A 21,853-nucleotide genomic window follows, 5' to 3' on the forward strand; every position below is an offset into this window, starting at 1 on the left:
AGAAAACCCTAAGGACTTCACCAAAAAAAAAAAAAAAAACTACTATAAGTAATAAATGAATTCAATAAATTTGTAGGATAGAAAATTAATACCCAAAATTGGTAGCATTTCTATCACTAATAACAAAGAGCAGAAAGAGAAATTAAGAAAGCAATCCCATTTGCAATCACACCACAGGAATAAAATACCCAGGAATGAACTTAACCAAGGAAGTAAAAGACCTATACTCAGAAAACTATAAAATATTGATTCAAGAACTTGAAGACAACACAAACAAATGGGAAGATATTCCATACTCATGGATTAGAAGAACTAAATTGTTAAAATGACCATACTACCCAAAGCAATCCACAGATTCAAAATAGCAACAGCATTTTCACAGAACTGAAACAAATAATACTAATATTTATATGGATGCACACAAGGCCCCAAAGAGCCAAAACAATCTTGAGAAAGAAAAACAAAGCTGGGGCGCCTGGGTGGCTCAGTTGTTAAGCGTCTGCCTTCGGCTCAGGTCATGGTCCCAGGGTCCTGGGATCGAGTCCCGCATCAGGCTCCCTGCTCGGCAGGAAACCTGCTTCTCCCTCTCCCACTCCCCCTGCTTGTGTTCCCTCTCTCGCTGTCTCTCTCTCTGTCACATAAACAAATAAAAATCTTTAAAAAAAAAAAAGAAAGAAAAACAAAGCTGTAGGTATCATAATTCCAGATTTCAAGATATACTACAAAGCTGTAGTAATCAAAACAGTGTGACACTGGCTCAAAAACAGATGCATAGATCAGTGGAACAGAATAGGGAGCCCAGAAATAAATACATGCTTATATGGCCAATTAATCTATGACAAAAAAGTCAAGAATATACAGTGGGGGAAAGGCAGTCTCTTCAACAAATGGTGCTGGGAAAACTGGACAGCTACATGTAAAAGAATGAAATCTGGACCATTTTTCCAATACTATACACAAAAATGAACTTAAAGTGGATTAAAATGTGAGACCTGAAACCATAAAAATCCTAGTAGAGAACACAGGCCATAATTTCTCTTCAGCCATAGCAACATTTTTCTAGATGTGTCTCCTGAGACAGGGAAACAAAAGCAAAAAATAAACTACTGGGACGACATCAAAATAAAATGATTTTCACAGCAAAGGGAACCATCAACAAAACAAAAAGGCAACCTACTGAATAGAAGATATTTGCAAATGATATATCTGATAAGGGGTTAGTATCTAAAAAATATAAAAAGCATACAACTCAACATCAAAACACCTCCAATTAAAAAATGGGTGGAGGGCGCCTGGGTGGCTCAGTTGGTTAAGCGACTGCCTTCGGCTCAGGTCATGATCCTGGAGTCCCGGGATCGAGGTCCGCATCGGGCTCCCTGCTCGGCAGGGAGTCTGCTTCTCCCTCTCCCACTCCCCGTTTGTGTTCCCTCTCTCGCTGTGTCTTTCTCTGTCAAATAAATAAATAAAATCTTTTAAAAATTTTAAAAATTAAAAAATTAAAAAAATTAAAAATAAATAAAAAATGGGTGGAAGACCTGAATAGACATTTTTCCAAAAAGGACATACAGATGGCCAACAGACACATGAAAAGATGCTCAACATCACTCATCAGGGAAATGCAAATCAAAGCCACAACAGAATATCACCTTAGACTTGTCAGAATGACTAAAATCAAAAAGACAAGAAATAATAAGTGTTGGCAAATATATGGAGAAAGGAGGGGTATTGTTGATAGGAATGTAAATTGGCCCAGCCACTATGGAAAACAGTATGGAAGTTCCTCAAAAAATTAAAGATAGAAATACCATATGATTCAATAATTCCACTACTGGGAATTTATCCAAAGAAAACAAAAAACACTAATTCAAAAGATATGCACCCCTGTTCATTGCAGGATTATTTACAATAGCCAATTTATGGGAGCAACCCAAGTGTCTATGATAGATGAAAGGATAATGATCTATCTATCTAATAAATATATAGTATAAATACACATATACACATACATAATGGAATATTACACAGCCTTTAAAAAGGATGAGATTGTGCCATTTGCAATAACATGGATGGATGGACGTAGGAGGAATTATGCTAAGCGAAATAAGGCAGACTGAGAAAGACAAATACCATATGATTTCACTCATGTGTGGAATCTAAAATAACAAATGAGTAAACAAAAAGCCAAATCAGACCTATAAATACAGGGAACAAACTGATGGTTGCCAGAGGGGAAGGAGATGGGGAATGGGCAAAATGAGTGAAGGGGAGTGGAAGATGCAGGCTTCCAGTTATGGAATGAATAAGTCACAGGAATAAAAGAGCATAGGGAATATAGTCAATGATATTGTAATAGCATTGTAGTGACCATCTGTCAAAATGTTGTACTTGTGGTAAGCATAACATAGACAAATATTGAATCACTGTGTTGTACACCTGAAACTGATGTAACATTGTATGTCAACTGTATTCAAATTTCAAAAATAAACAAAAATAAAATAAATTAAAATTTTAAATTAAAAAAATGAAAAATTATGGTAGGATGAAAAACAGGGTAGGCAAAACTGCTGAAACAAACAGATCCAAAAATATAATGATTCAAACACAAAAGATGTTTATTCTCATCCACATTGTATTCAATACGTGATTATTCAGAATTTTAGGCTCCTTCCTCCCTTTGACTTTGAATTCCCCTAGGGCCTTATCATCTGCATCTTGCTATAAGAAGGGGGAATGGATAACATAAAGGAAAGACACCTTCATCTTGAAAGCGTTGGCTCAGGAATGGCACATATCACACTCACTCATATTCCATTGGCTACACCTAACTGCAAGAGAGCCCTGGAAATGTACTAGTGCATGACCAAGAAGAAGGAAATGGATTTTGGTGAACAGCTAAAAGACCGTGCCACGATTCTTTTTTAAAGATATGTAATGGCACAGGGAAATGCTCACATTATATTAAGTGAATAAAAGATTATAAAACTTTATATAGAGTTTGACTCTAAACTGGAGAAGAGGCAAAAAAAGAAAAAAGATACATATCTGGAGTGAAAATGATGCCAGGATAATAATATTAGTCATTTCTGATTGGTGAGAATACAGAAGTTTTATTTTCTCTTCTTTTTACTTTCAGAATTATGTTCAATGAACCCAAATTACCTCTCTAACATGATAAATGATATGTTTATTTTATTTTTTAAAAGATTTTATTTATTTATTTATTTGAGAGAGAGAGAGAGAGAGAAACAGCATGAGAGGGGAGAGGGTCAGAGGGAGAAGCAGGCTCCCCGCTGAGCTAGGAGCCGGATGTGGGACTCGATCCCAGGACTCCAGGATCGTGACCTGAGCCGAAGGCAGTCACTTAACCAACTGAGCCACCCAGGCGCCCCAGTAAATGATATTTTTAAATGTCAAAATATCTAAACTGCAAATACAAAGCGCTCTTAGCAAGGATCATTGCTGACAAGTCAATCTTCTATCTCAACTCCTAGAGCCTCATAGACATGTAAAGAAAAAAGAAAAAAATGTCCATTGATAGCATGATTTTTGCCACTCTATTTTCTGAGGTATTTAGAGGCCAACACAATTTTAATATGGAAATCTCTGATTTAGAAGAGCCATTTCTAAGTCCATTGTTTGAAACTGAATGCATTCCCCCATAAAATTATTATAAAGGGTAATGATTAGAATCCAGAGCCAGCTCTACAAAGATATTTGACTCCAACATACATGCTGTCCCTGCCACTGGTTCTCTAGAGGCTGACTCTGGATCCCAGGACTGTTACAGAAAAGTGCTTTCCACAGTCAAGGTGGTAGCAGGAGCACATCTTTCCTCAGCTTTGTTGCCCCTCACCCCCTACAAGCCCCAGCAGCCAGAGTGGGAACCTGTACCCTGTCATATCCCCAGGATCAGCTTCCCCACCGTATGGAAAGCAGGCACTGGCACTCTCTCATCGGTGAGCCCCTGACATAGTGAGAGGGAGGAGGTGTTGCAAAGCTAGATTCTAGGCCTGGGGCAGGGGTTCCTATGTGGCCTGATCATATGAGACCCAGGATTCTGAGGGAGACACAGATTAGGCTGATGAGGAAAATGCTAGGGACTCCTGGAATGGGGAAGAAATGCTTTTCCATTCATTTTCCTTCACTGAAGTAGTGATCTTGAATTCCCTAGTTCCTCTCCATCCCAAGTCCTCTAGCATCCCAGCTACTGCATGGTCCTCATCTCCAGTGACCTTCACATTTGCTTCACTCCAGTCATACGTTCACGAGTCAGGTCCTAAATCTTGTCATCCACAGTTGTTCCATCTCTGCAATCATAAATTCAGACATTTCTGTTTGTCACAAAAGCTTCCTGTCTTTTCAACTTTCTTACTCAAGTTACTCCTTATAAATCTGATCTTAAAAGTCCCTGAAGCACCAGTCCTTAACTGTTTTTTCTCTCACCTTCACCCTGATCTGTATACAGCTTAGATTCTCCCAGTCCATCACTGGCCAATGTTCCCTACTCCCTCACCTCACTATACTTCTATCACATTTGCCTGGCAAATGCCTACCCCTATATTAATTCTGCTCTCTGAATTTTCTGTGATCACAGGAAAAAACATGTCCTTAGACAAGAACTTTTCAAGTTCCTAATGCGAAACCTATAAACCTACTTGTCCTCCCTACCCATCCCATCTTCCAGTCCTCCAGTTACATTGGATAAGGCAGTCCTCCTCTCACCTAAGGCAAGTCCCCCATCTATGTTCCACGTCTCAAATATTTCTGCCTTCCCATACACTTCAGGCAATAGAAGAACCCCCTACTCTTGAACATCAACAATATACTCTTCTCTATTGGCTCTTTCTCATCAGCATTTAAACATAAGTCTCTTCCATCTTGGAAAGAACAAACTCTTCCCTCTTCAGGGTGTTTATACTGGTTGTCCTCTCTCTCCTTCCCTTTCATAATGAAAGGAAGGAGAAACTAATTCCACGGCCAAACTCCTTGGAAGTCTAACTCCTTCACTATGTACTACTCAGTCTTCAACCCATGACAGTTTGGTTTCTGACTTCCTACTGATTACTTTATCAGTGAGTATGCCAGAAGGAAGTGGAATCCACCCCAGATGGTTCAAAAGAAGGGGTTACTTACAGAAATGTAGGCAACAACCATGTAATGGTGATGTGCTCAGAGTAGGGACAGTGGTAAGCCATTATCATTCCTGGAGCTGAAGAGACACAAAAGGAAGTGGAACAGTGAGAACAGGGCACCTGGTGGGAACTGAAGTTAAGGTGGGGTGCATCTACTTCCTGAGACCAGACACGGAAACAGGGAGGGAATGGGAGGAATATCTTGCCCTCTTCTGCTTTCTGATCTGCCATTGGCCAAACCGCATTGGAAGCCAGAGGGCAAAGGAGCTCAAGTGATAAAGTCTATAGGGCTCAGCCTCTGGGGCACAGAGAAGGGGAGAGAAGGGTGGATAAACAGAATAATCAGCACATTCACACAGCTTCTTTTTCAAAATATCCAGTGTCTTGCTTGGACACTGTCAACTACTTCTTCCTTGAAATAATTCCTTCCTGGGGCATCTGTGACATTACATTCCCCCATTTTTCCTTCTTGCTTGGGATGCTCCCACTCAGTGTCCTTTGCCAGTCCCTCTCCCTCTGCCCATTCCTTAGATACGGTGTTCTCTACATGCTCCCATGGCTACATCCAGAAGATGAAAATACAAATCCCTGTCTGCAGCTCAAATTTCTTTCCTGAGCTTCAGACTTCAGAGCAGGTAACTAGAGCATGTATCTGTATTTTCCCCTGATGATGCCAAAGCATCTCATAGTCAACACATCCCAACCTGAAGTCACCTCCCACCCTCCTCCCTGAAAACTTGTATCTCTTCCTGTGTTTCACTGAATAACATTTCTCTCCACCAAGTTATCCAATCAATCAGCCAAGCCATTCTCTTTGCTGCTGATAGAATGACTTTTCCAAAATTCAAAATATGATCATTTCAGTCCTTTTCTGTCAATGGCATATTAATTCCACGATAAAGCCTGAAGCTCATCACATGATATAAAAACTATGTATCAAAGCTGGCTAGCTGTACAACAAGATCCATGTTCTCCACTTACTGCTGGATGTACAGCTGGGCTGCTCTTCCCAGCCGCTCTGGAATTCAGGGTGACCATGTCACTGAGTTTTATACAATGGATGCCATCCCCGGAGTAGTGTCTTTAAGAAGTACCTATGCCTCTTCCACACTCTCTCTTTCCTGTTCAGTAGTTAGGATGAAGCCCCAGAGGACGGCAGAGTCACAACGTGGAATTGTTGTCTGGAGGAAGTCATTGTACACCAGAAACAATTGCTTGGACTGTTAGGTAAGCTAGGAATATATTTCTATCAAAAATTGAAGTGAAGCGTCTCCTGGGTGGCTCAGTCGGCTAAGCATCCGACTCTTGATTTTGGCTCAAGTCATGCATGATCTCAGGATTGTGAGATTGAGCCCCGGGTCAGGCTCCCCACTCAGCATGGAGTCTACTGGAGATTCTCTGTCTCCCTCTGCCCCTCCCCCACCCCACTCTAAATAAATAAATAAACAAAATCTTTAAAAAAAAATTGGAGTGAAAAGAGGTTGAGTAAGTAGCCCAAGGTCACATGATTGAGTCTATTCAACGGAACTCACATTTGAATCCAGACTGCCTTATGCCAGAAGACAGCTTATTGACCTCTGTGGTGTATTGCTTTTCTTATTGTACATTAAGAGTTTTTATTCTATTGCTTATTTGACTATCTCCATTCAGTAAAAGCTTTTTCGGAAGAAAGATCATGTATGTTTGTTAATTGTTGCCTTCTGGTATCTGGCAGAGTATCTGGCATATAATAAGCGCGCGCTAAATATCAAATGAGTAGCACCGGTGACCTACAGAAAAGATAGGGACAGAGAGATGGGATAAAATGGTTATTCCTCCTCTCTTGTTTTACTGCTTTTGGTCAGGAGAGAGAGGAGTATTTTGAGGAGGAAAGCTGAAATCTCACGTGTAAAGGACAGAAGTCGATCAAGAGTTGACAGTATCTGAATTGTAACTAATTCTCACATTTTAAAAGTCACCTGAATGGGTGAAAGTTTATTTCCATGGAATTCATCCGCTGCCCATAATTTATTTTCCTAAGGAAAAATAGTCCTTTAGAAGAAATTTCCAAATTTCTGCCGTGTAGAAAAATTTTATGTCCAAATTTATGTCCAAATTTTATGTTCATCCCTTAATTCCCAGTTCAGATGCCCCTCGTTTCCCCTGCACTGAAGGTTGGCATTAATCGCTTCTGACTCTGAACTTCCATCTCACTTCATCTCTACCTGCCTCATGATACTGACCACAGTTGGTCTTGTTCTTGAGACACTTGTGCTCAGTTCTGTAAGCACCTCCAGGCAGAAGATATATATCCTCCATCCTGCTGGCACCTGGGTGCTCAGGAAATGCTTGCTAAATAAATACTGAGTTAATTCATAAATAAGCTTTCCCATAAGAACCAAGTACTAGCTTGGCATAAAAAAATTCTTCATTCAAAAAAAAAAAAACATAATAGCTCTGGAAGTCACTGGAACACATTTGAAAGGTCAGCCATACACTTATATGCATAATGTGTTAATATCCCACACACTAGTCTCCAAAAATTTTCCTGATTCTAAAATGTATTCTGCCATAGATTTAAATTTAAAGTGCATGCTTCTACCTGTCTATACTTTTTGGGAAAAATTTTGGCATTTTCAGGACTTACAAAACAAAAAAAAAAGCATAGGCTCTTTCAAAATGTAATTTGCAGGGACGCCTGGGTGGCTTAGTTATTTAAGCATCCGACTCTTGATCTCAGCTCAGGTCTGCATCTCAGGGCCTGAGATCAAGACTCTGAGCTGAGCTCTATGCTGGGTGCTGGGCAGGGAGCCCACTTAAAAACAAAGTGCAGTTTGCATGCAAAAGTCTTAAAGAGACAGCCTCTCACTTGCATTGAGGGACTCTCAGAAGGTATAAGACTAACATGATTCATTTGAATTCTGAAAGTGAATTTTGGTTTGGATTTTGATCTGAATGTATAGGTATGATCCCAGTTTATGATCTGGAGTATGTAAGAATTACAGTCTCTCTCAATCAAATGCTGATTTTCATTTTTTAAAAATGTTTAAAGATTACTCCTTACAAGATTCTTATAACTATCTCAAGATACATGAAATAATGGTTGAAGGGGGGAAAAAAAGACTTTAGAGAGAAAAATGAAAAACATGTTCTTAGCAAACAAAAAAAGGGGGTAGAATTAAAGTCCCATTACTGAGAAATCAGACTCTCAGAGAGAAACCTTTCAAACTCCATTCATTTAATATATCTTTCTACTGTGACATGTAGATTCACATTTTAGTTTAACTTAATAGCTTTAGGTATAATCATTCCCCGTGGACCTGGGCATGGACATCTTAATAGTGCTTGCTCAGGTACGGTCTTTATGGCTAGTTCAATACACACCTTTTCCACCAGGGGGCAGAAAAAGGCTGTACCCAGATTACTCTCTCTAACTGGCTCGTTCTGGCTTCAGTCCGACGCCAAGCCAAGTAACTTAATCCGCATTCCATTCTTCCACGGGAATCCTAGCTCCACAACCTCAGACAGAACGGCGACAAATCAACTTACCCCTGGCAGCTGAGATTCAGATAATCAAGGAAATATCTCACAGGCAAAGGAGATGCGTGTGATTTCAAGGCGTGTCCCTTGAAGAGTGACCCAAAGGCCTCGCTTTGGCCAGGGGTGCATAACCTAAATTCATTTTCAAGGACCAGAGTCATCTGATCCTGGGAATGCTAGACTTAAAAAACAAGTTGATAGATAATTGGATGTATTTTTCCTACCTTAAAGATTAAATGCCCAAGAACTGGCCTTGGAATATTGTTTCTACTTTTTGACAGCCTTGCAGCAAAATTTCCAAGTCAGATTTATAAGGTGCGTAGGGATTTGGTTGCTTGTTTGCTTTCTTCTCTCTTGCCAGTTACGTCCTGAGAACTGGGCATGGGTCAGTAGGATCTCTCGGTTGTGGCTGCTAGCAAGTCTGTGCCGGATTTGGCAGGTTTCTGAGAAGGTACCAGGGCCTCTAGTGGAACATCACACCCTCGTGCTCTGCCAGGGGATGGAGCCCAGCCACATTTCAGTGTCTGCTCCTCACCCAGGCTCTGACAGCGGCCATCTTTGCTGCACAAGAAGTTGTTACTGGAATCTTCCAAGTGTTTGCTTTTGCAACTAAACTAGTCAAGAAAATGTTTTTTAAAACTTAAGGTTCACTCAGAAAGGAGATAGTCTTTGTACAGCCAGCGTTTTCAAGAGACCCACCATCTGTGCACCCAGATATTCTCACAAACACATACACACATGCACACAGCCAAGAAACAAAAAGTTCTCAGGACAGTCATGCTCCTAAAAGCTTTCTTTTTCACACCAGTATGTATCACTGTGTATTCTCATAAAATCTACTGTGAGAGCTGCCACTTAGCAAGAATTTTGCCCTGGAAGTATATAAGAAAATATGATCAGGGCAAGACGCAAAAGTATTCAAATAGTGACAAGAAGCTAAAGTGAGATAAAGCCAATATGCAGGGTCACATCTAACTCAGGTCAACTCTGGGATAAAAATTAAGGATATTAAAACTGGTATGAAAACTCTTCCCCCATAAGCATGTAAGCATCATGAAAACAGGAATGATGCGTTTCTTACTTTAACAAGAAATGATTTAGTTCCTTTTTCTTACTAAGTACTTTTCCTAAGTGTGCTCAATTAATATCTGTCAAATGAAGAAAATACTTCAGAAATCTGCCACGTCAGAGACCAGTATCTCTGAGTAAACCCTCTCCAGGCAGCCGTTTCTCCATCCCCAGCATTTTATGATTTCTTCCGTAGGAACACTAGGTGAGGTAGTTGTCTTGGGTCAAGGGCCCATATGGAAAAGCTGTAATATGAGCAATAATATTCAGAGAGACCAGCTGCCCTGAGAAGCGTGTGGGCACAGATACTGAATGAATAAATAGAAGACTGCCATCTTGTTTTCTCTCTGGGGTAGGATTGCCAGCCTTAGCAAATAAAAATACAGGGTGCTCAGTTGAATTTGAATTTCAGATAAATGAATTTATCAGGGGACATATTTATACTATAGTAATATTCATTATTTATCTGAAATTCAAAAATAACTGAGCATCCTGTATTTTACCTGGCAATCCTACTCTGGAGCATACACTTTCGGAGCACTTGTCTGACTTTATATTTGTGATCTTACTTCCTTTCTGGGCATGTAGGTTGTATCCTTTTAACTTCAGCATATGAATGCCATCATAGCGGGATGATAACAGTAGGTAACATTTAATCCCCTGAAGTGTGCCAACAAAAATCCCAGTATTTGAAAATGTTCTCTGGCCTCCAAGTTTTGAGAAGCACTAGTATACAATCTTTAGTAATCGGTCGTCTTTGATCTGAATGAAGAGCCTGCCCTGTAACCTTTCTGGTCCCCCATATTTTGGGAAATACTTTCTGGGCAGATACCTTATTTTAGAAGGTTGACACTAGGCCTTGGAAGTTCTGTGTTTCCTAAGTAAGTTCCAGCTAATTATCAACTTCCTAATAATGGAGTAGATCTACCACCTAGTTCTGGGTATGCGGCAAGGATTCATATGCAAGAGTGTGGGGGAAAGTACTGAATGAAGTGAGGAGACTATGAACTCAGCTTTTCCAATATAAATAAAGCTTAGAAAAAGTGATCCTCAGACTTCTGTTCACAAACATCCAGTATTAGTCCTGGATCGGAGCCCATCTTTCTTGAAAACCCATACCTCACTGTAACTCTAAACCAGTGAGCAATTCACTCACCCTCGCAAAGGGACCGGGTCCACTTTTACTCTGAGCTCAGCCCTTGCACTTCATGGGTCCAGATGACCCTGGACACCTTAGGGGGAGGTGGGGAGGGAGTGGCAGGGGACAAAGGAATCTAGGTGGCAATGAGGGAGGGGACAGTAATGAACACTTTTCCATAAGAAAATCGTTGTTCAAGTGCTCTGTTATCACTTGTAAACATTACCACTTTTAATTGAACCATATTATAAATGAGTATCATTGAGTAAAATGCCACCAATCAAATGAATAAAAATGAAACTCTTGCTTTTCTAGAAACCTCCATTATGTTATATGGCATTTAAGACCTTACACAAATTAACACTAATCTACCTTCCCAACCTCATCTCTTGCCACTTCTTTCTAGGACCGCCATACTCTACTCCAGGGTGTCAGAGTCTCAACACTATTGACATTTCAAATGGGACAATTCTTAGTTGTCAGGGCTGTCTTGTGCATTAGAGAACATTTAGCACCAACCCTGGCTTCTACCCACTAGATGCTAGTGGGACCCCACCCCCAAGGTCATGACAACCAAAAAGTGTCCAGAGACATTGCCAACTGTTTCCTGGGACATAAAATCACCCCCATTGAGAACCACCAGGAATAACTACCTCACCTCCATTAAAAACCACTGTAGCCCCTGAGATAACTTGCCTTTCTATGAACACATTTTCACACACCATACTCCACTACACACACACACACACACACACAGCTTTCTTCCTGTTCCCTGTACCTGAAACACCCTACTTTTCTCTTTTTTACTGACAAACTTATACTTATTGTTGCAGGCCTAAATCAAATGCTATCTATCTATATTGTTTCCCTTAGAATCCATTCCAACTTAATTTCCTTTCCCTCCTCCGGCTACCAGAGGCACTGCACACATCTTTGCTAGTACTGATAGTACTTACCATATGAAATTGTTATTCCCTCCTCCCTAAGAGACTGTGAGGTCCTCAAGAGCAAGGTCTGTGTGTCCACACTACCCAGCATGATTTGTGTGTATGCGTGCGTGTGTATGTGTGTAACAAAACTAACACCAACAAAAACATAAAGCACTCAAATAAATGTTTTTGTTGAAGCATAAGGCAAAGTCCTAAGTTATGCCATTTACTATATATTTCCTAAAAGAATATGTAGATTTTCATACTCATCAAGTAGATTAACTTAGACGAGATAGCTTCAGCAAATCTGGATTGCTCACTATTTTCCAAACATGCATGGTACTTTCCCATCTTTACCCAGTTGCTGAAATTGTTTTCTTCCCCTGGAAAGTTCTAGTCTCATTTCTCTCTGTCAAAATTGGCTTGGAGTCCCAGAGGAAGAGCTGCCTTTGGAAGGAGAAAGGACCTCTTCCCCTGAGAGAGAAGGAAAGAAAAGGGGAAGGAGTGAAGCACCACATCACCAAGGTAAAGAGGAGAGTGCAGGGACCTCACCTCCAGACATTCTCACCCACTAGAACAAGATGGTAGAGCATGCGCCAAGGCCTGCCCAGTGTGTGAACCTGCAGTTCCACAAGGATCACCCTCCACCAGATGTGTCAGGGAGATGACAAGGGATGACTTAAAGGGTGGCAAAGCAGTAGTGAGGTTGCAGGGTTCCTCTCAGATGGACATATCTTTTCCTGGAAAACTCCTACTCCTACTTCAAGACCCAGCTCAAAATGTTCCCTTCTCTGACTCAGCCAGGTGGAAACTGAACTCATGAGAGTCCTCTCTCCCCCACCCCAGCCCCACCCCACCCCTGCAATCCTTACAAAGGCATTTACCTTGTATCTTGGGTTTTATGTTCACTCATCTGTCTCTCCCATTACCTCTGGAGCTTCTTAAAAGTCCTAATTCATCTTTATATTCCCAGCACCTGGCAACATGGCCAGCACATATAAGTGCTGGAAAAATGTTGAGTGAGTGATGGGTGGGAAGAATGAGCATATGAATGAATGAGTGGAATTCCCTCCTCTGCAGAAGCCTACCTGTGCTCAGCAGATTAAGCAGAGCAGAGAGAGACCCAAGGAGAGGCTGGTCTGGTCGTCTCTGACTACACAGGAACAAGGCAAGACTGCACGTGTGCAAGCATGTGAAGGAAAGCAAACAAGAATAATAGCCACGAAGTAAATGTGAAACTCAGATGGTTTTCTCAGAAGCCATGTACAGTCCTGAATAGCAGGGGAAAGAGTGGGAGGATGGGGAACTGAGTGCAAAAAGTAACGGGCCCAGGAGATAATTTACAATTGGGAACGGAATGCCTTCCTAAATCGGAGTGTGTGGTCCAAAAAGCAGAGTGCCACAGACGCAGTTACTGTAAAAAACCACTCGTGACTTTTTTTTTTTTTTTGCAGAAATAAAGTCTGTTTTGAATCTGTTTTTCTAGCAGCACATAGCCTTGCTTTGAAAAGCAGTAGCTCCACGAAACGGTCTTTCAGATCGAACTCCGTTTCGTGTTCACACAGGGTACTTGCAACACTGGGGTTGCTGCTTCCTGAAGCCCCTCCGCACGCTCTCTGCCTCTGTCTTTATCCCTAACAGCCAGCCTGCTGGGTGGGGGCGCTCTGTCTGTTTCACACACGGGGAGATTGAGGCAAGCAGCGGTTACACGAGAAACCCAAGATCACACACTAGTACACAGGACCAACATGGGAAGACCAAGTCTTTCCTTTTTCAAGATTTTATTTATTTATTTGAGAGAGAGAGAGACAGAGATTGTGACAGAGATAGCAAGAGAGAGCACAAGCGGGGAGGAGAGGGAGACGCAGGCTCCCCGCAGAGCAGGGAGCCCGATGCGGGGCTGGATCCCAGAACCCTGGGATCATGACCTGAGCCGAAGGCAGACGCTTAACCAACTGAGCCACCCAGGCGCCCAGACCAAGTGTTTCTGACGGCAGGGTCCATATGCTTCCCACTATATTGAGCAGATGCTCCTTCAAATGTAATTAACAAAGGGTAGTGATGGGGACACCCACAGAATCAAGGCTTCATGGGCCCTGTGCTGGAACGACCCTATGCTTCCCTTAATGTTCTGCTGTTGCTGTCGTGAAATTCTTAATACTTTAACAAGGGGCCCTGCGTTTTCATTTTGTCCTGGACCCTGCAAATTATGTAGGCAGTCCTGCACAGAATCATAGAGTGTTTGCGCTGGAGGGGCTTTGAGAGGTCACTGGTTCTACCCCCATGCATTTTAGAGAGGAGGAAACAGTCACAGAGAGGTCAAGGGGCCTGCCTTTGGTCACACAGCTGACTGGCAGCAGGGCGGCGGCAGAGCCCAGGTCCTCGTGTGCTTTCCCCCTCACCACACTGTCCCCTTGAGTCCCCTTCCCTACAGGAGCTTATCTCTAGCCAGAATGTCATTTGTGGCCGAGCTGGATCAACTCACTTCACTCCTGGACAAATGGCCCTGGGTATTTCATAAAACCAAATGCACATAAACCTAAATGTGATTCCAACAAAACCACAATGTCTACACTGCGGTAAAAGAAACTTTGAGCAGAGTCTCTCACCTACCACCCCTCTGCCTTGCCCTAGGCTCCCTAACATGCATTTCTTAGCAGAGGGAGGTAAGCTCAGCCAGGTCAGGCTGGGATCATTACCAGGGCAGTCAGGGGGAAGTCGGGCTCAAGGCCAAGGCCGGGGCTCCTACCAAAGCTGACCCAGAGAAGAGGGAGCCTTTTGGCCCGGCCAGTCTCCCTCCAGGGTCCAAGGCCTAGATATTCTGCTTCTCCTCTGTTGGTAACACATTAAGCCCAGTCAGAGCCTATCAGAGCCACTGTCACTTAAGACGATGTAAGGATTTGTAGTCACCTCTTTCATGCCCATGTATTTGGAATCTCCAAGAATGAAGACACAGAGCTCTGATTTCCAGTCCAGAAAACATGTATTTGCCTCAGACACACGAGAGCATGTGGCTCTACTCAGGGGAGACCTGCTACTGGGAAGTGTTGGACTATTTTGGAAGTCACACGTGTGGACCATGGCCTGAAGAGGTGTGGCCCATGCAGATCACCAAGGGAACATGGTTCTGTTCTAAAAGAGCTTCTCTCAGTTTCCTGGTGTTGTGGAAAGGTTTTGTCAGTAGGCACCGTATGAACAGTTTCCATTTTCAGTCAGAATAAACACAGTATGTGTTAACACTGCTATGGTGTGGTCACAACTTAATGAGATGGTACCACCAGATGACCATTGTCCTTATGTCAAACAGGGCCTGGCACATAGTAAGTGCTCATTAAATACTGTGTGAATGAATGCTACTTGTGGCTTTGAAGGATTACTAAAATAGCAGTATAAATGAGGGGCACCTGGGTGGCTCAGTCAGTATAAACATCCGACTCTTGGTTTTGGTTCAGGTCATGATCTCAGTGTCGTGAGATTGAGCCCCGCATGGGGCTCTGCATTCAGCGAGGAGTCTGCTTGAAGATTCTCTCCCTCTGCCCCTCCCCCCACTCATGCCCACACACACTCTCTCTCTCAAATTAGAAAAAAATCTTTAAATGAATGACTAATGTAGTGTCATAGATTTTCATTCTAACGTGATGACCAAAAAGGGGTATTTCACGAACTCTGAGGAGGTTAAATGGGTCCATGATATCTTGTATGCATTTGATCCAAATGATGACAAATAAAGATGGAGAAAATTTTAGAAGTTGTCATTTCATTTCTCCATTATTGTCCAAGGGCTCTATGTATTTATGCTAATTTTAGTAACTCTAACACACATACAGATATATATGTAAAGTATATTTATAAATGTATTAATAGAGAAATATAAACATTTTTATTTGCTAATCTGTGTGGGTATATATATATGTGTGTGTGTGCATATATATATATGTGTGTGTATATGTTTGTGTGTATGTGTGTACAGAGAGAGTCTGTTTTTTTTCCCAACATCATGACTCACGACTCCTAAATACTCCATGTCTACTTTCACAAAACAAGAACACTCTTTTGTGAAACCATCAGACCACTGTCCCAGTCTGAAAATCAGCATCAACACAACACCAACTTCCAATCCACTGACCCCATTCAGATTTCTCCAACTGTCTGAGTGTCTTTTTTCTCATTCCTCTCCAGAAACACCCATTGTCTCATTGTTCTCCTTCGGTCTGGAACAGTCTTTCCTTTCCCTGGCTCTGTGTACTTGACTGTCTTAAAGAGACAGACTTTTCATTCACTAGGATCACCCTCCACTTGGATCAGTTAGATGTTTCCTTAGACACAAGCCATGCATTCTTGGCAGAAACATTGGAGAAAAGATGCTGTGCTCTTCTCAGCACGTCACATTCCAAGGCTACACTATGGCCTGTCCCACTACTAGTGATGTTAACCCCGATCATCTGGCCAAGTTTATGTCTGCCAAGTTCTCCACGGCAAAGTCACCACTTTTCTTTGTATCCGATTAGTGTTTTGTGGGGAGATAGTCCAATATTACACCTATATACTGTACATCAACTTTGCACACTTAGTAGTTGGAACTCTACTGTAAGGAAGAACTACTTCTTTTCCTTCATTTGCTTATGTACACATTTATTTATATCAGTGTGAACTTATGGAGTATTATTTTATTCATTGCATTTCAATCCAGTGTTCTCATTATTTATCTTGATGCTTTAGTTGTCCTAGGTTTGGCCAGTAGGAGCTCTTCAAGCTGACTTATATGTCCTATTGATATGTCCCCATCATTCTTTGAGCATTACTTTCTGTCACAACAAGATGACTGAGGTTCATCTGGTTCTTTCCTTGCCCTAGCCTTATAGTCAGCCATTCCTCTAAGGAGCCCTGGCTCCTTTGAGTGGAGGAAGCATATAAAAACCAAGATCTGGGAACGTGGTATGCTCAAACTATTTCTACATCTATGTATATATATTTAAGAATTCATGAGTTCATACCAATACTTACAGCTTCAGTCCAACACTTCAGCATCTTTCTAGCCTTCCCTATTTCCACGTTTGAAAATCTTGTCTCAGATGGTGAGAAGTATGAATTGACTATCCTCAATATATTTACCTATTTGCTCAATTAGCTTATTTGCTAAAGGTAACCAATCCGCAGCCTTCCAGCTGCCTGCTCCATCTGCCACCTCTACATCTTCCCACTTTGTTCCTCAGCCATCAGGCTGCCTCCCACCACCACATCCGCCGAGTACCGCCGCCCCCTTACTGCCCTGCTTCCTTGGATGAAGGTGAGAAGGGAAGGGAATAGATTGGTATTTTGAAAGGCTTCCCAAATTATTCTAAGTATGCATGCACGTTTGCACATCATCGGAATAGAGAGCTAAAGGAAGGCAGATATTTACATGTAAACCTGAGTTCCAGATTATCAGATTCTGCATATGGCATTCTCCTGGAAGCATCTGTTTTAGCAAGAATCCACGGTCTCACTGAATGGGTGGAGTTGGAAGGCCCTGGAAAGGGTGGGGAGTCAGAAGACTTTGAAGCAAGATAAGATGGTAGGACAGCAGAAGTTGGGGATGCCAAAAGAAATCATATAACTTTGCTACAGGCTGGCCCTCACCATCCCATCTCAAAATTATCTCATGTACCCCTTCTGTAGTGTGCATATGTTTCACTCCTCCCTGATCTAATTTGCAATTGACCTCCTAATGCTTTAATTCCTGAAGTCTGGGAAGAAAACGACTGCTTTTAATTTGTTGAAGGCTTCACTCTATTTCTGTAGCTGTCTTGTCTTTTTCCACTTTGGAGAATGGATTGCGCTCCTGAGCATGAGTATAGCCAGTGCATGCACAGTTTGGTCTTGAGCACATCTCTGCCAGCACACCTCAGCCTTGACCTATGTTATCTGTTCTTGGACCCCTACTCAGCAACCTCATCACCTTCTTTATTTAGTCTTTGCCATACAGCCTGGTAGAAATTGCAAACCCAACACTAAACTCTGCGAGGCAGAACTGCCAGGGAAGAACAGTATTGACGTGCCCAAGCCAAAATGACCGCACTTCCTCCAGCTCCACACTAATGAGGAAATTTGTCGAATATTTATTCTGGAAGAGAAATTGAAATCAAGTTAATAGGGAAGGAGGATGAAGGATTGAATTCTGTTATTGCCTTTCCCGGCTTCCGACGTTGCCGGGGAAAGCCATAAAACCTTATTTGTGCTGTTCATTTTCATATTTTCATGCTTACATTATGGCTGAAAGAAAAGTCAAGGCTGGCTCCAGATGAAACGTCTCTGCCTGAAAAAGGAACACTTAGTCCCAGAGCCTCAGCTGGCACAGCCCTACAAACTAAGCTCGCACAACAACATTCGGGCAAAAGTTAAACAAGGGAAGAACTGAGAAGAGAAAGAGCCCAATAGAGGCAGTTCTTTTATTTATGAAAGTTTTTGTGTAGTCAGTGTCTGATTTGTTAATAATAGGTTAGTCTCTAAAATAGTCCTCTGACCTGGTGTGCAATTCCCAGAGATCACCATGGATGTCATTTCAAGAAGGAATCCTTGAGTACCTTACAGACTGACATGGACCACGAGAAAACTCCAGTGTGAGGTGGAGTTCACACGGCATGAAGTTGAGCTCTAGCAGTACCTTTTTTCCAAGATATAGACAGGGAAGCTTAAAGGTGATTTTGTTTTCATGGCTGTGTATGTGCGTTAAATATCAAAGTACCAGAAGAGGAAAGGAACGGAAAAAAAAACAAACCAGACTAATTTGTAAGCTGAAAAGAAAACTACAATAAATAGAATGAATTAGAGGTTGGGGCCAAGACCAGCTGGGAAATTAATACAGTTACTCCTAAGAAAGATTAGGAAAATACCTTAGTCTGTTCAGGCTGCTGTAACAGAACACAAGACGGGGTGGCTTATAAACAACAGGAATTCATTTCTTACAATTCTGGAGGCTGGGAAGTCCAAGATCAAGGCACCAGCCAACTTGGTGTCTGATGAGGGCATCCTTCCTGGTTCACAGACCGCCATTTTCTTACTGTGTCTTCATGTGGTGGAAAGGGGGGAGAGAGCTCTCTGGGGTCTCTTTTGAAAGGGCACTAATCCCATTCATGAGGGCCTCACCCTTATGACCTAACAACTTCCCAAAGTCCCCACCTCCTAATACCATCACACTGGGGATTAGGTTTCAACATATGAATTTGGGGAAGATATGAGCCCTCAGTCTATAGCAGGAAGTAAGGAAGATTGTACTAATCAAGGCACAAAGAGGCTCTGTCAACCAGTGGTTTCACTTGTCTTCCTACTATGTGCGCCACATTGTGTCGAAACCATAGACCAAAGAAAGAAGTAGAAGGTCTGGTTTCTATTTACAATCTATGCCAAACCAAGTGGTGTGCTGGAATCGGCTCACACCAGCTCATGAGAACAGCATTAAATATTCAGGAAATTCTCCAGCAGGTTGTTCAACCATTGTTCGCTTGAAATCAGCCACAGAAGTAATATTTACACCATGAAAATGGACAAGCCCTACAAATTAGGACTTCATTTTTCAAGGACAGTTTTACCAGCACACACTGCCAGGAACCATAAAGGGACACTCCCCAAGGCTGGAGATGATCCATTTAGAGTTAGAAGGAATATGAGGATTGACGCGAAAAAGGACAAGATGGCCTCTGTGAAGCCATGTCTGCAGAGTAGGGCAGAGCCACCTAGTGCCTTGGGGAGGCTCCTGCAGAAAGCAGGACTTGACTATGGAGTGTAAAAGAAACATCCATTTTTTTTCCTAACCAGTCTTAATCACCATCCCTTCCTCATCCCCGACAAGGGCCATCTCATCAACCTACTCAGTTTCTAAGGAGAGGCAGAGAGGAACACAAACTAGAAAAAGAAGGAAAAAGTAGAAAAGCTGTTGAAGCATGCAACTCATTGGCTTTTACAGATGGGACAGGCTTTGAGGATTACCCACCCCAGCCCCTCACTTAGAGTTGTGAAATAGAACCAAAGTGGTAGAATGACTCGTAGGTCATACAACTACTTAATGCCATGGCCAGGGCCAGCAACTAGGTCTCATTCATTATCCCTACTACGTGCTAGGCACTCTGATGGTTCTTAATCCTTGCTCTTCCTACCACTGCCTCCAGTATTACTTACTCGCCAGAAGGGGAGGAGGCAGGTCGGAATGAAAGGAAGAATGGAAGCTCGTTAATCCTTCCCTCCCAGCCAGCGCATGGAATATGTGTTGTTTCAAGAAGAGTTGGGTTTATTAACACCAACCATGAAGGGCCTGCCAATTTAGAAAAGGGATGTGTGCTTGAAGAGATGATAATGAAGGTGCTGTGTATGTACCATCTGGTATAAGTAGAAAAAAATATTTTTTGTCCCAAATTGAGTTCCAAGTCATAATTTCTTAAATCACAATTTTTACTCCCTAGGCGACTACCAAAAATGAGCTGGTGATTTCAATTCTTTCCAGATGGAAAAAGGTTGATGTCATCCCAAGCCTTGCCTCTGCATGAGTCATTTATTCTGCCCCGCATAATGGGGCAGCTGAGGCTAAGGTGTCACAGTTGGAATGAGTCCCTGAGACCAAACAGGCCCCTTGAGAGCTAATTTCTACCTGTCAGGGTTGCACCACTCAGACTTGGGGAAAGAAACTCATATTGTAGCTACACCAGCTGAACCTTCTCAGGGAATAGAAGACTCACTTCTATACTGGCTGTCCAGCCCCTCTCATCAGTATTAAACTCACATTATATTTTAAAAAGAGAGGCTCTTATTAAGCCAATTGAAATAAAGCCTTTGTGAGAAAACAGTGCCATACTAGTCCCCAGAAGGGTGGATGGAATGTCTCGCTTGATTGATCCTCTGCCTCTCGGATTGCGGTGATCATTCCAACAGAAGTAACAGGAGGATAATGTCCACCACTGGCAACATAGACTTTCTGTGGCAAGAGGAATACAGAGGTTTTCTTTAAAGAATCATTTTGGGCCTAGAATTATATCAGATCCGTTTTCACAATTCTTACTTTGTGCCTAATAATTAATTGCATTACTGAGATGACTTAAAGGACAAACTCATCATCCATAGGTATGTCCACCAAACAGATGGTAACTCCCCCGCCAGAGCTGGCAATAAAGTAGAACGATAGAGACACAGAATAAAGCAAAACTGAAAACCATTGCTAGGTAGTTGTCCTCTGACCATTCAGTCACCCTCCCCTGGGGAAAGCAGGTCCATCTAGATGAGATGCACTATAACATGATATGTGAGCTTCATAACAATTGTTCTGGGTCATACGGTGACCAGCCATCCCAGTCTGCCTAGGACTGGGAGGGTTCTTGAGATACAGACTTTTAGTTTTAACATCAGGATAGTCTCAGGTGAATCAGGAAGAGCTGGTAACAAAATTAAACTCCAATTCCACCATCCCCCAATTCACTGACTACAAAACTAATGCTCTAAGAAATTGAGAGCCTTGCTCGAGATCACAAACTATATGATGGCACAACCTGAATTTGTATCCCAATCTGACTTCAAAGACAGGGCTTCCCTTTCAATGGTCTGTAAGGAGATTTGTATTTATTGACAGAAAGGGATAAAAATATTAAAATAGTGGATGTTTTCTTGTAGCCCTCCACATTGGAGGCCTATTTAACAAGACAACAGGCTTAAAAACTAGCCTTTGGGTGTGAAAGATTTCTTAAATTTCTTTGGGAAGGAAGCATGGAGAACTCAGATCATAGAGTATTTCTATATTTTATGGAAGATACAATTACTGATTATGAAGACTAGGTCATGAGTAGGGTAACCATATATTCCAGTTTTCTGGGACAGTCTTGGTTTATTCCTATTATCCTGATGAATAATTAAGAGTCCTCCCTTTCACTCTCAAAAAAGTCCTGATTCAGATGATAAATTATATGACTTCCCTAGCCAAGAGGATTACCACTCCAAAATAGAAAGGTGATATAATGGAAAGAAAACAAAGCCCAGGGTGCCTTGGTGGCTCAGTCAGTTAAGCATCTGCCTTGGGCTCACATCATGATCCCAGGGTCCTGGGATCA

At 42.1% G+C, this 21,853-nt stretch overlaps 1 protein-coding gene across 4 annotated transcripts in view; it reads left to right on the forward strand.

Annotated features, from left to right (window-relative positions):
- GTPBP8 (GTP binding protein 8 (putative)) overlaps positions 1-21,853 on the forward strand; it is a 139,439-nt gene that overhangs the window by 39,458 nt on the left and 78,128 nt on the right. Inside the window, exon 6 of one of the 4 annotated variants that reach the window (XM_064590882.1) lies at positions 6,262-6,283. The exons of the other annotated variants lie outside the window; for them this stretch is intronic. Coding sequence (XP_064446952.1) covers positions 6,262-6,268 — 7 coding nt within the window. The 3' untranslated portion in view covers positions 6,269-6,283. Of the gene's footprint in view, positions 1-6,261; positions 6,284-21,853 lie in introns of those variants that run through there. 4 annotated transcript variants of the gene reach the window in all.

This window comes from Mirounga angustirostris, unplaced genomic scaffold (genome assembly GCF_029215605.1).
Source record: "Mirounga angustirostris isolate CCGP_5_RB_7025 unplaced genomic scaffold, mMirAng1.0.hap1 SCAF_1, whole genome shotgun sequence".
In the NCBI taxonomy this organism is placed as follows: domain Eukaryota; kingdom Metazoa; phylum Chordata; class Mammalia; order Carnivora; family Phocidae; genus Mirounga; species Mirounga angustirostris.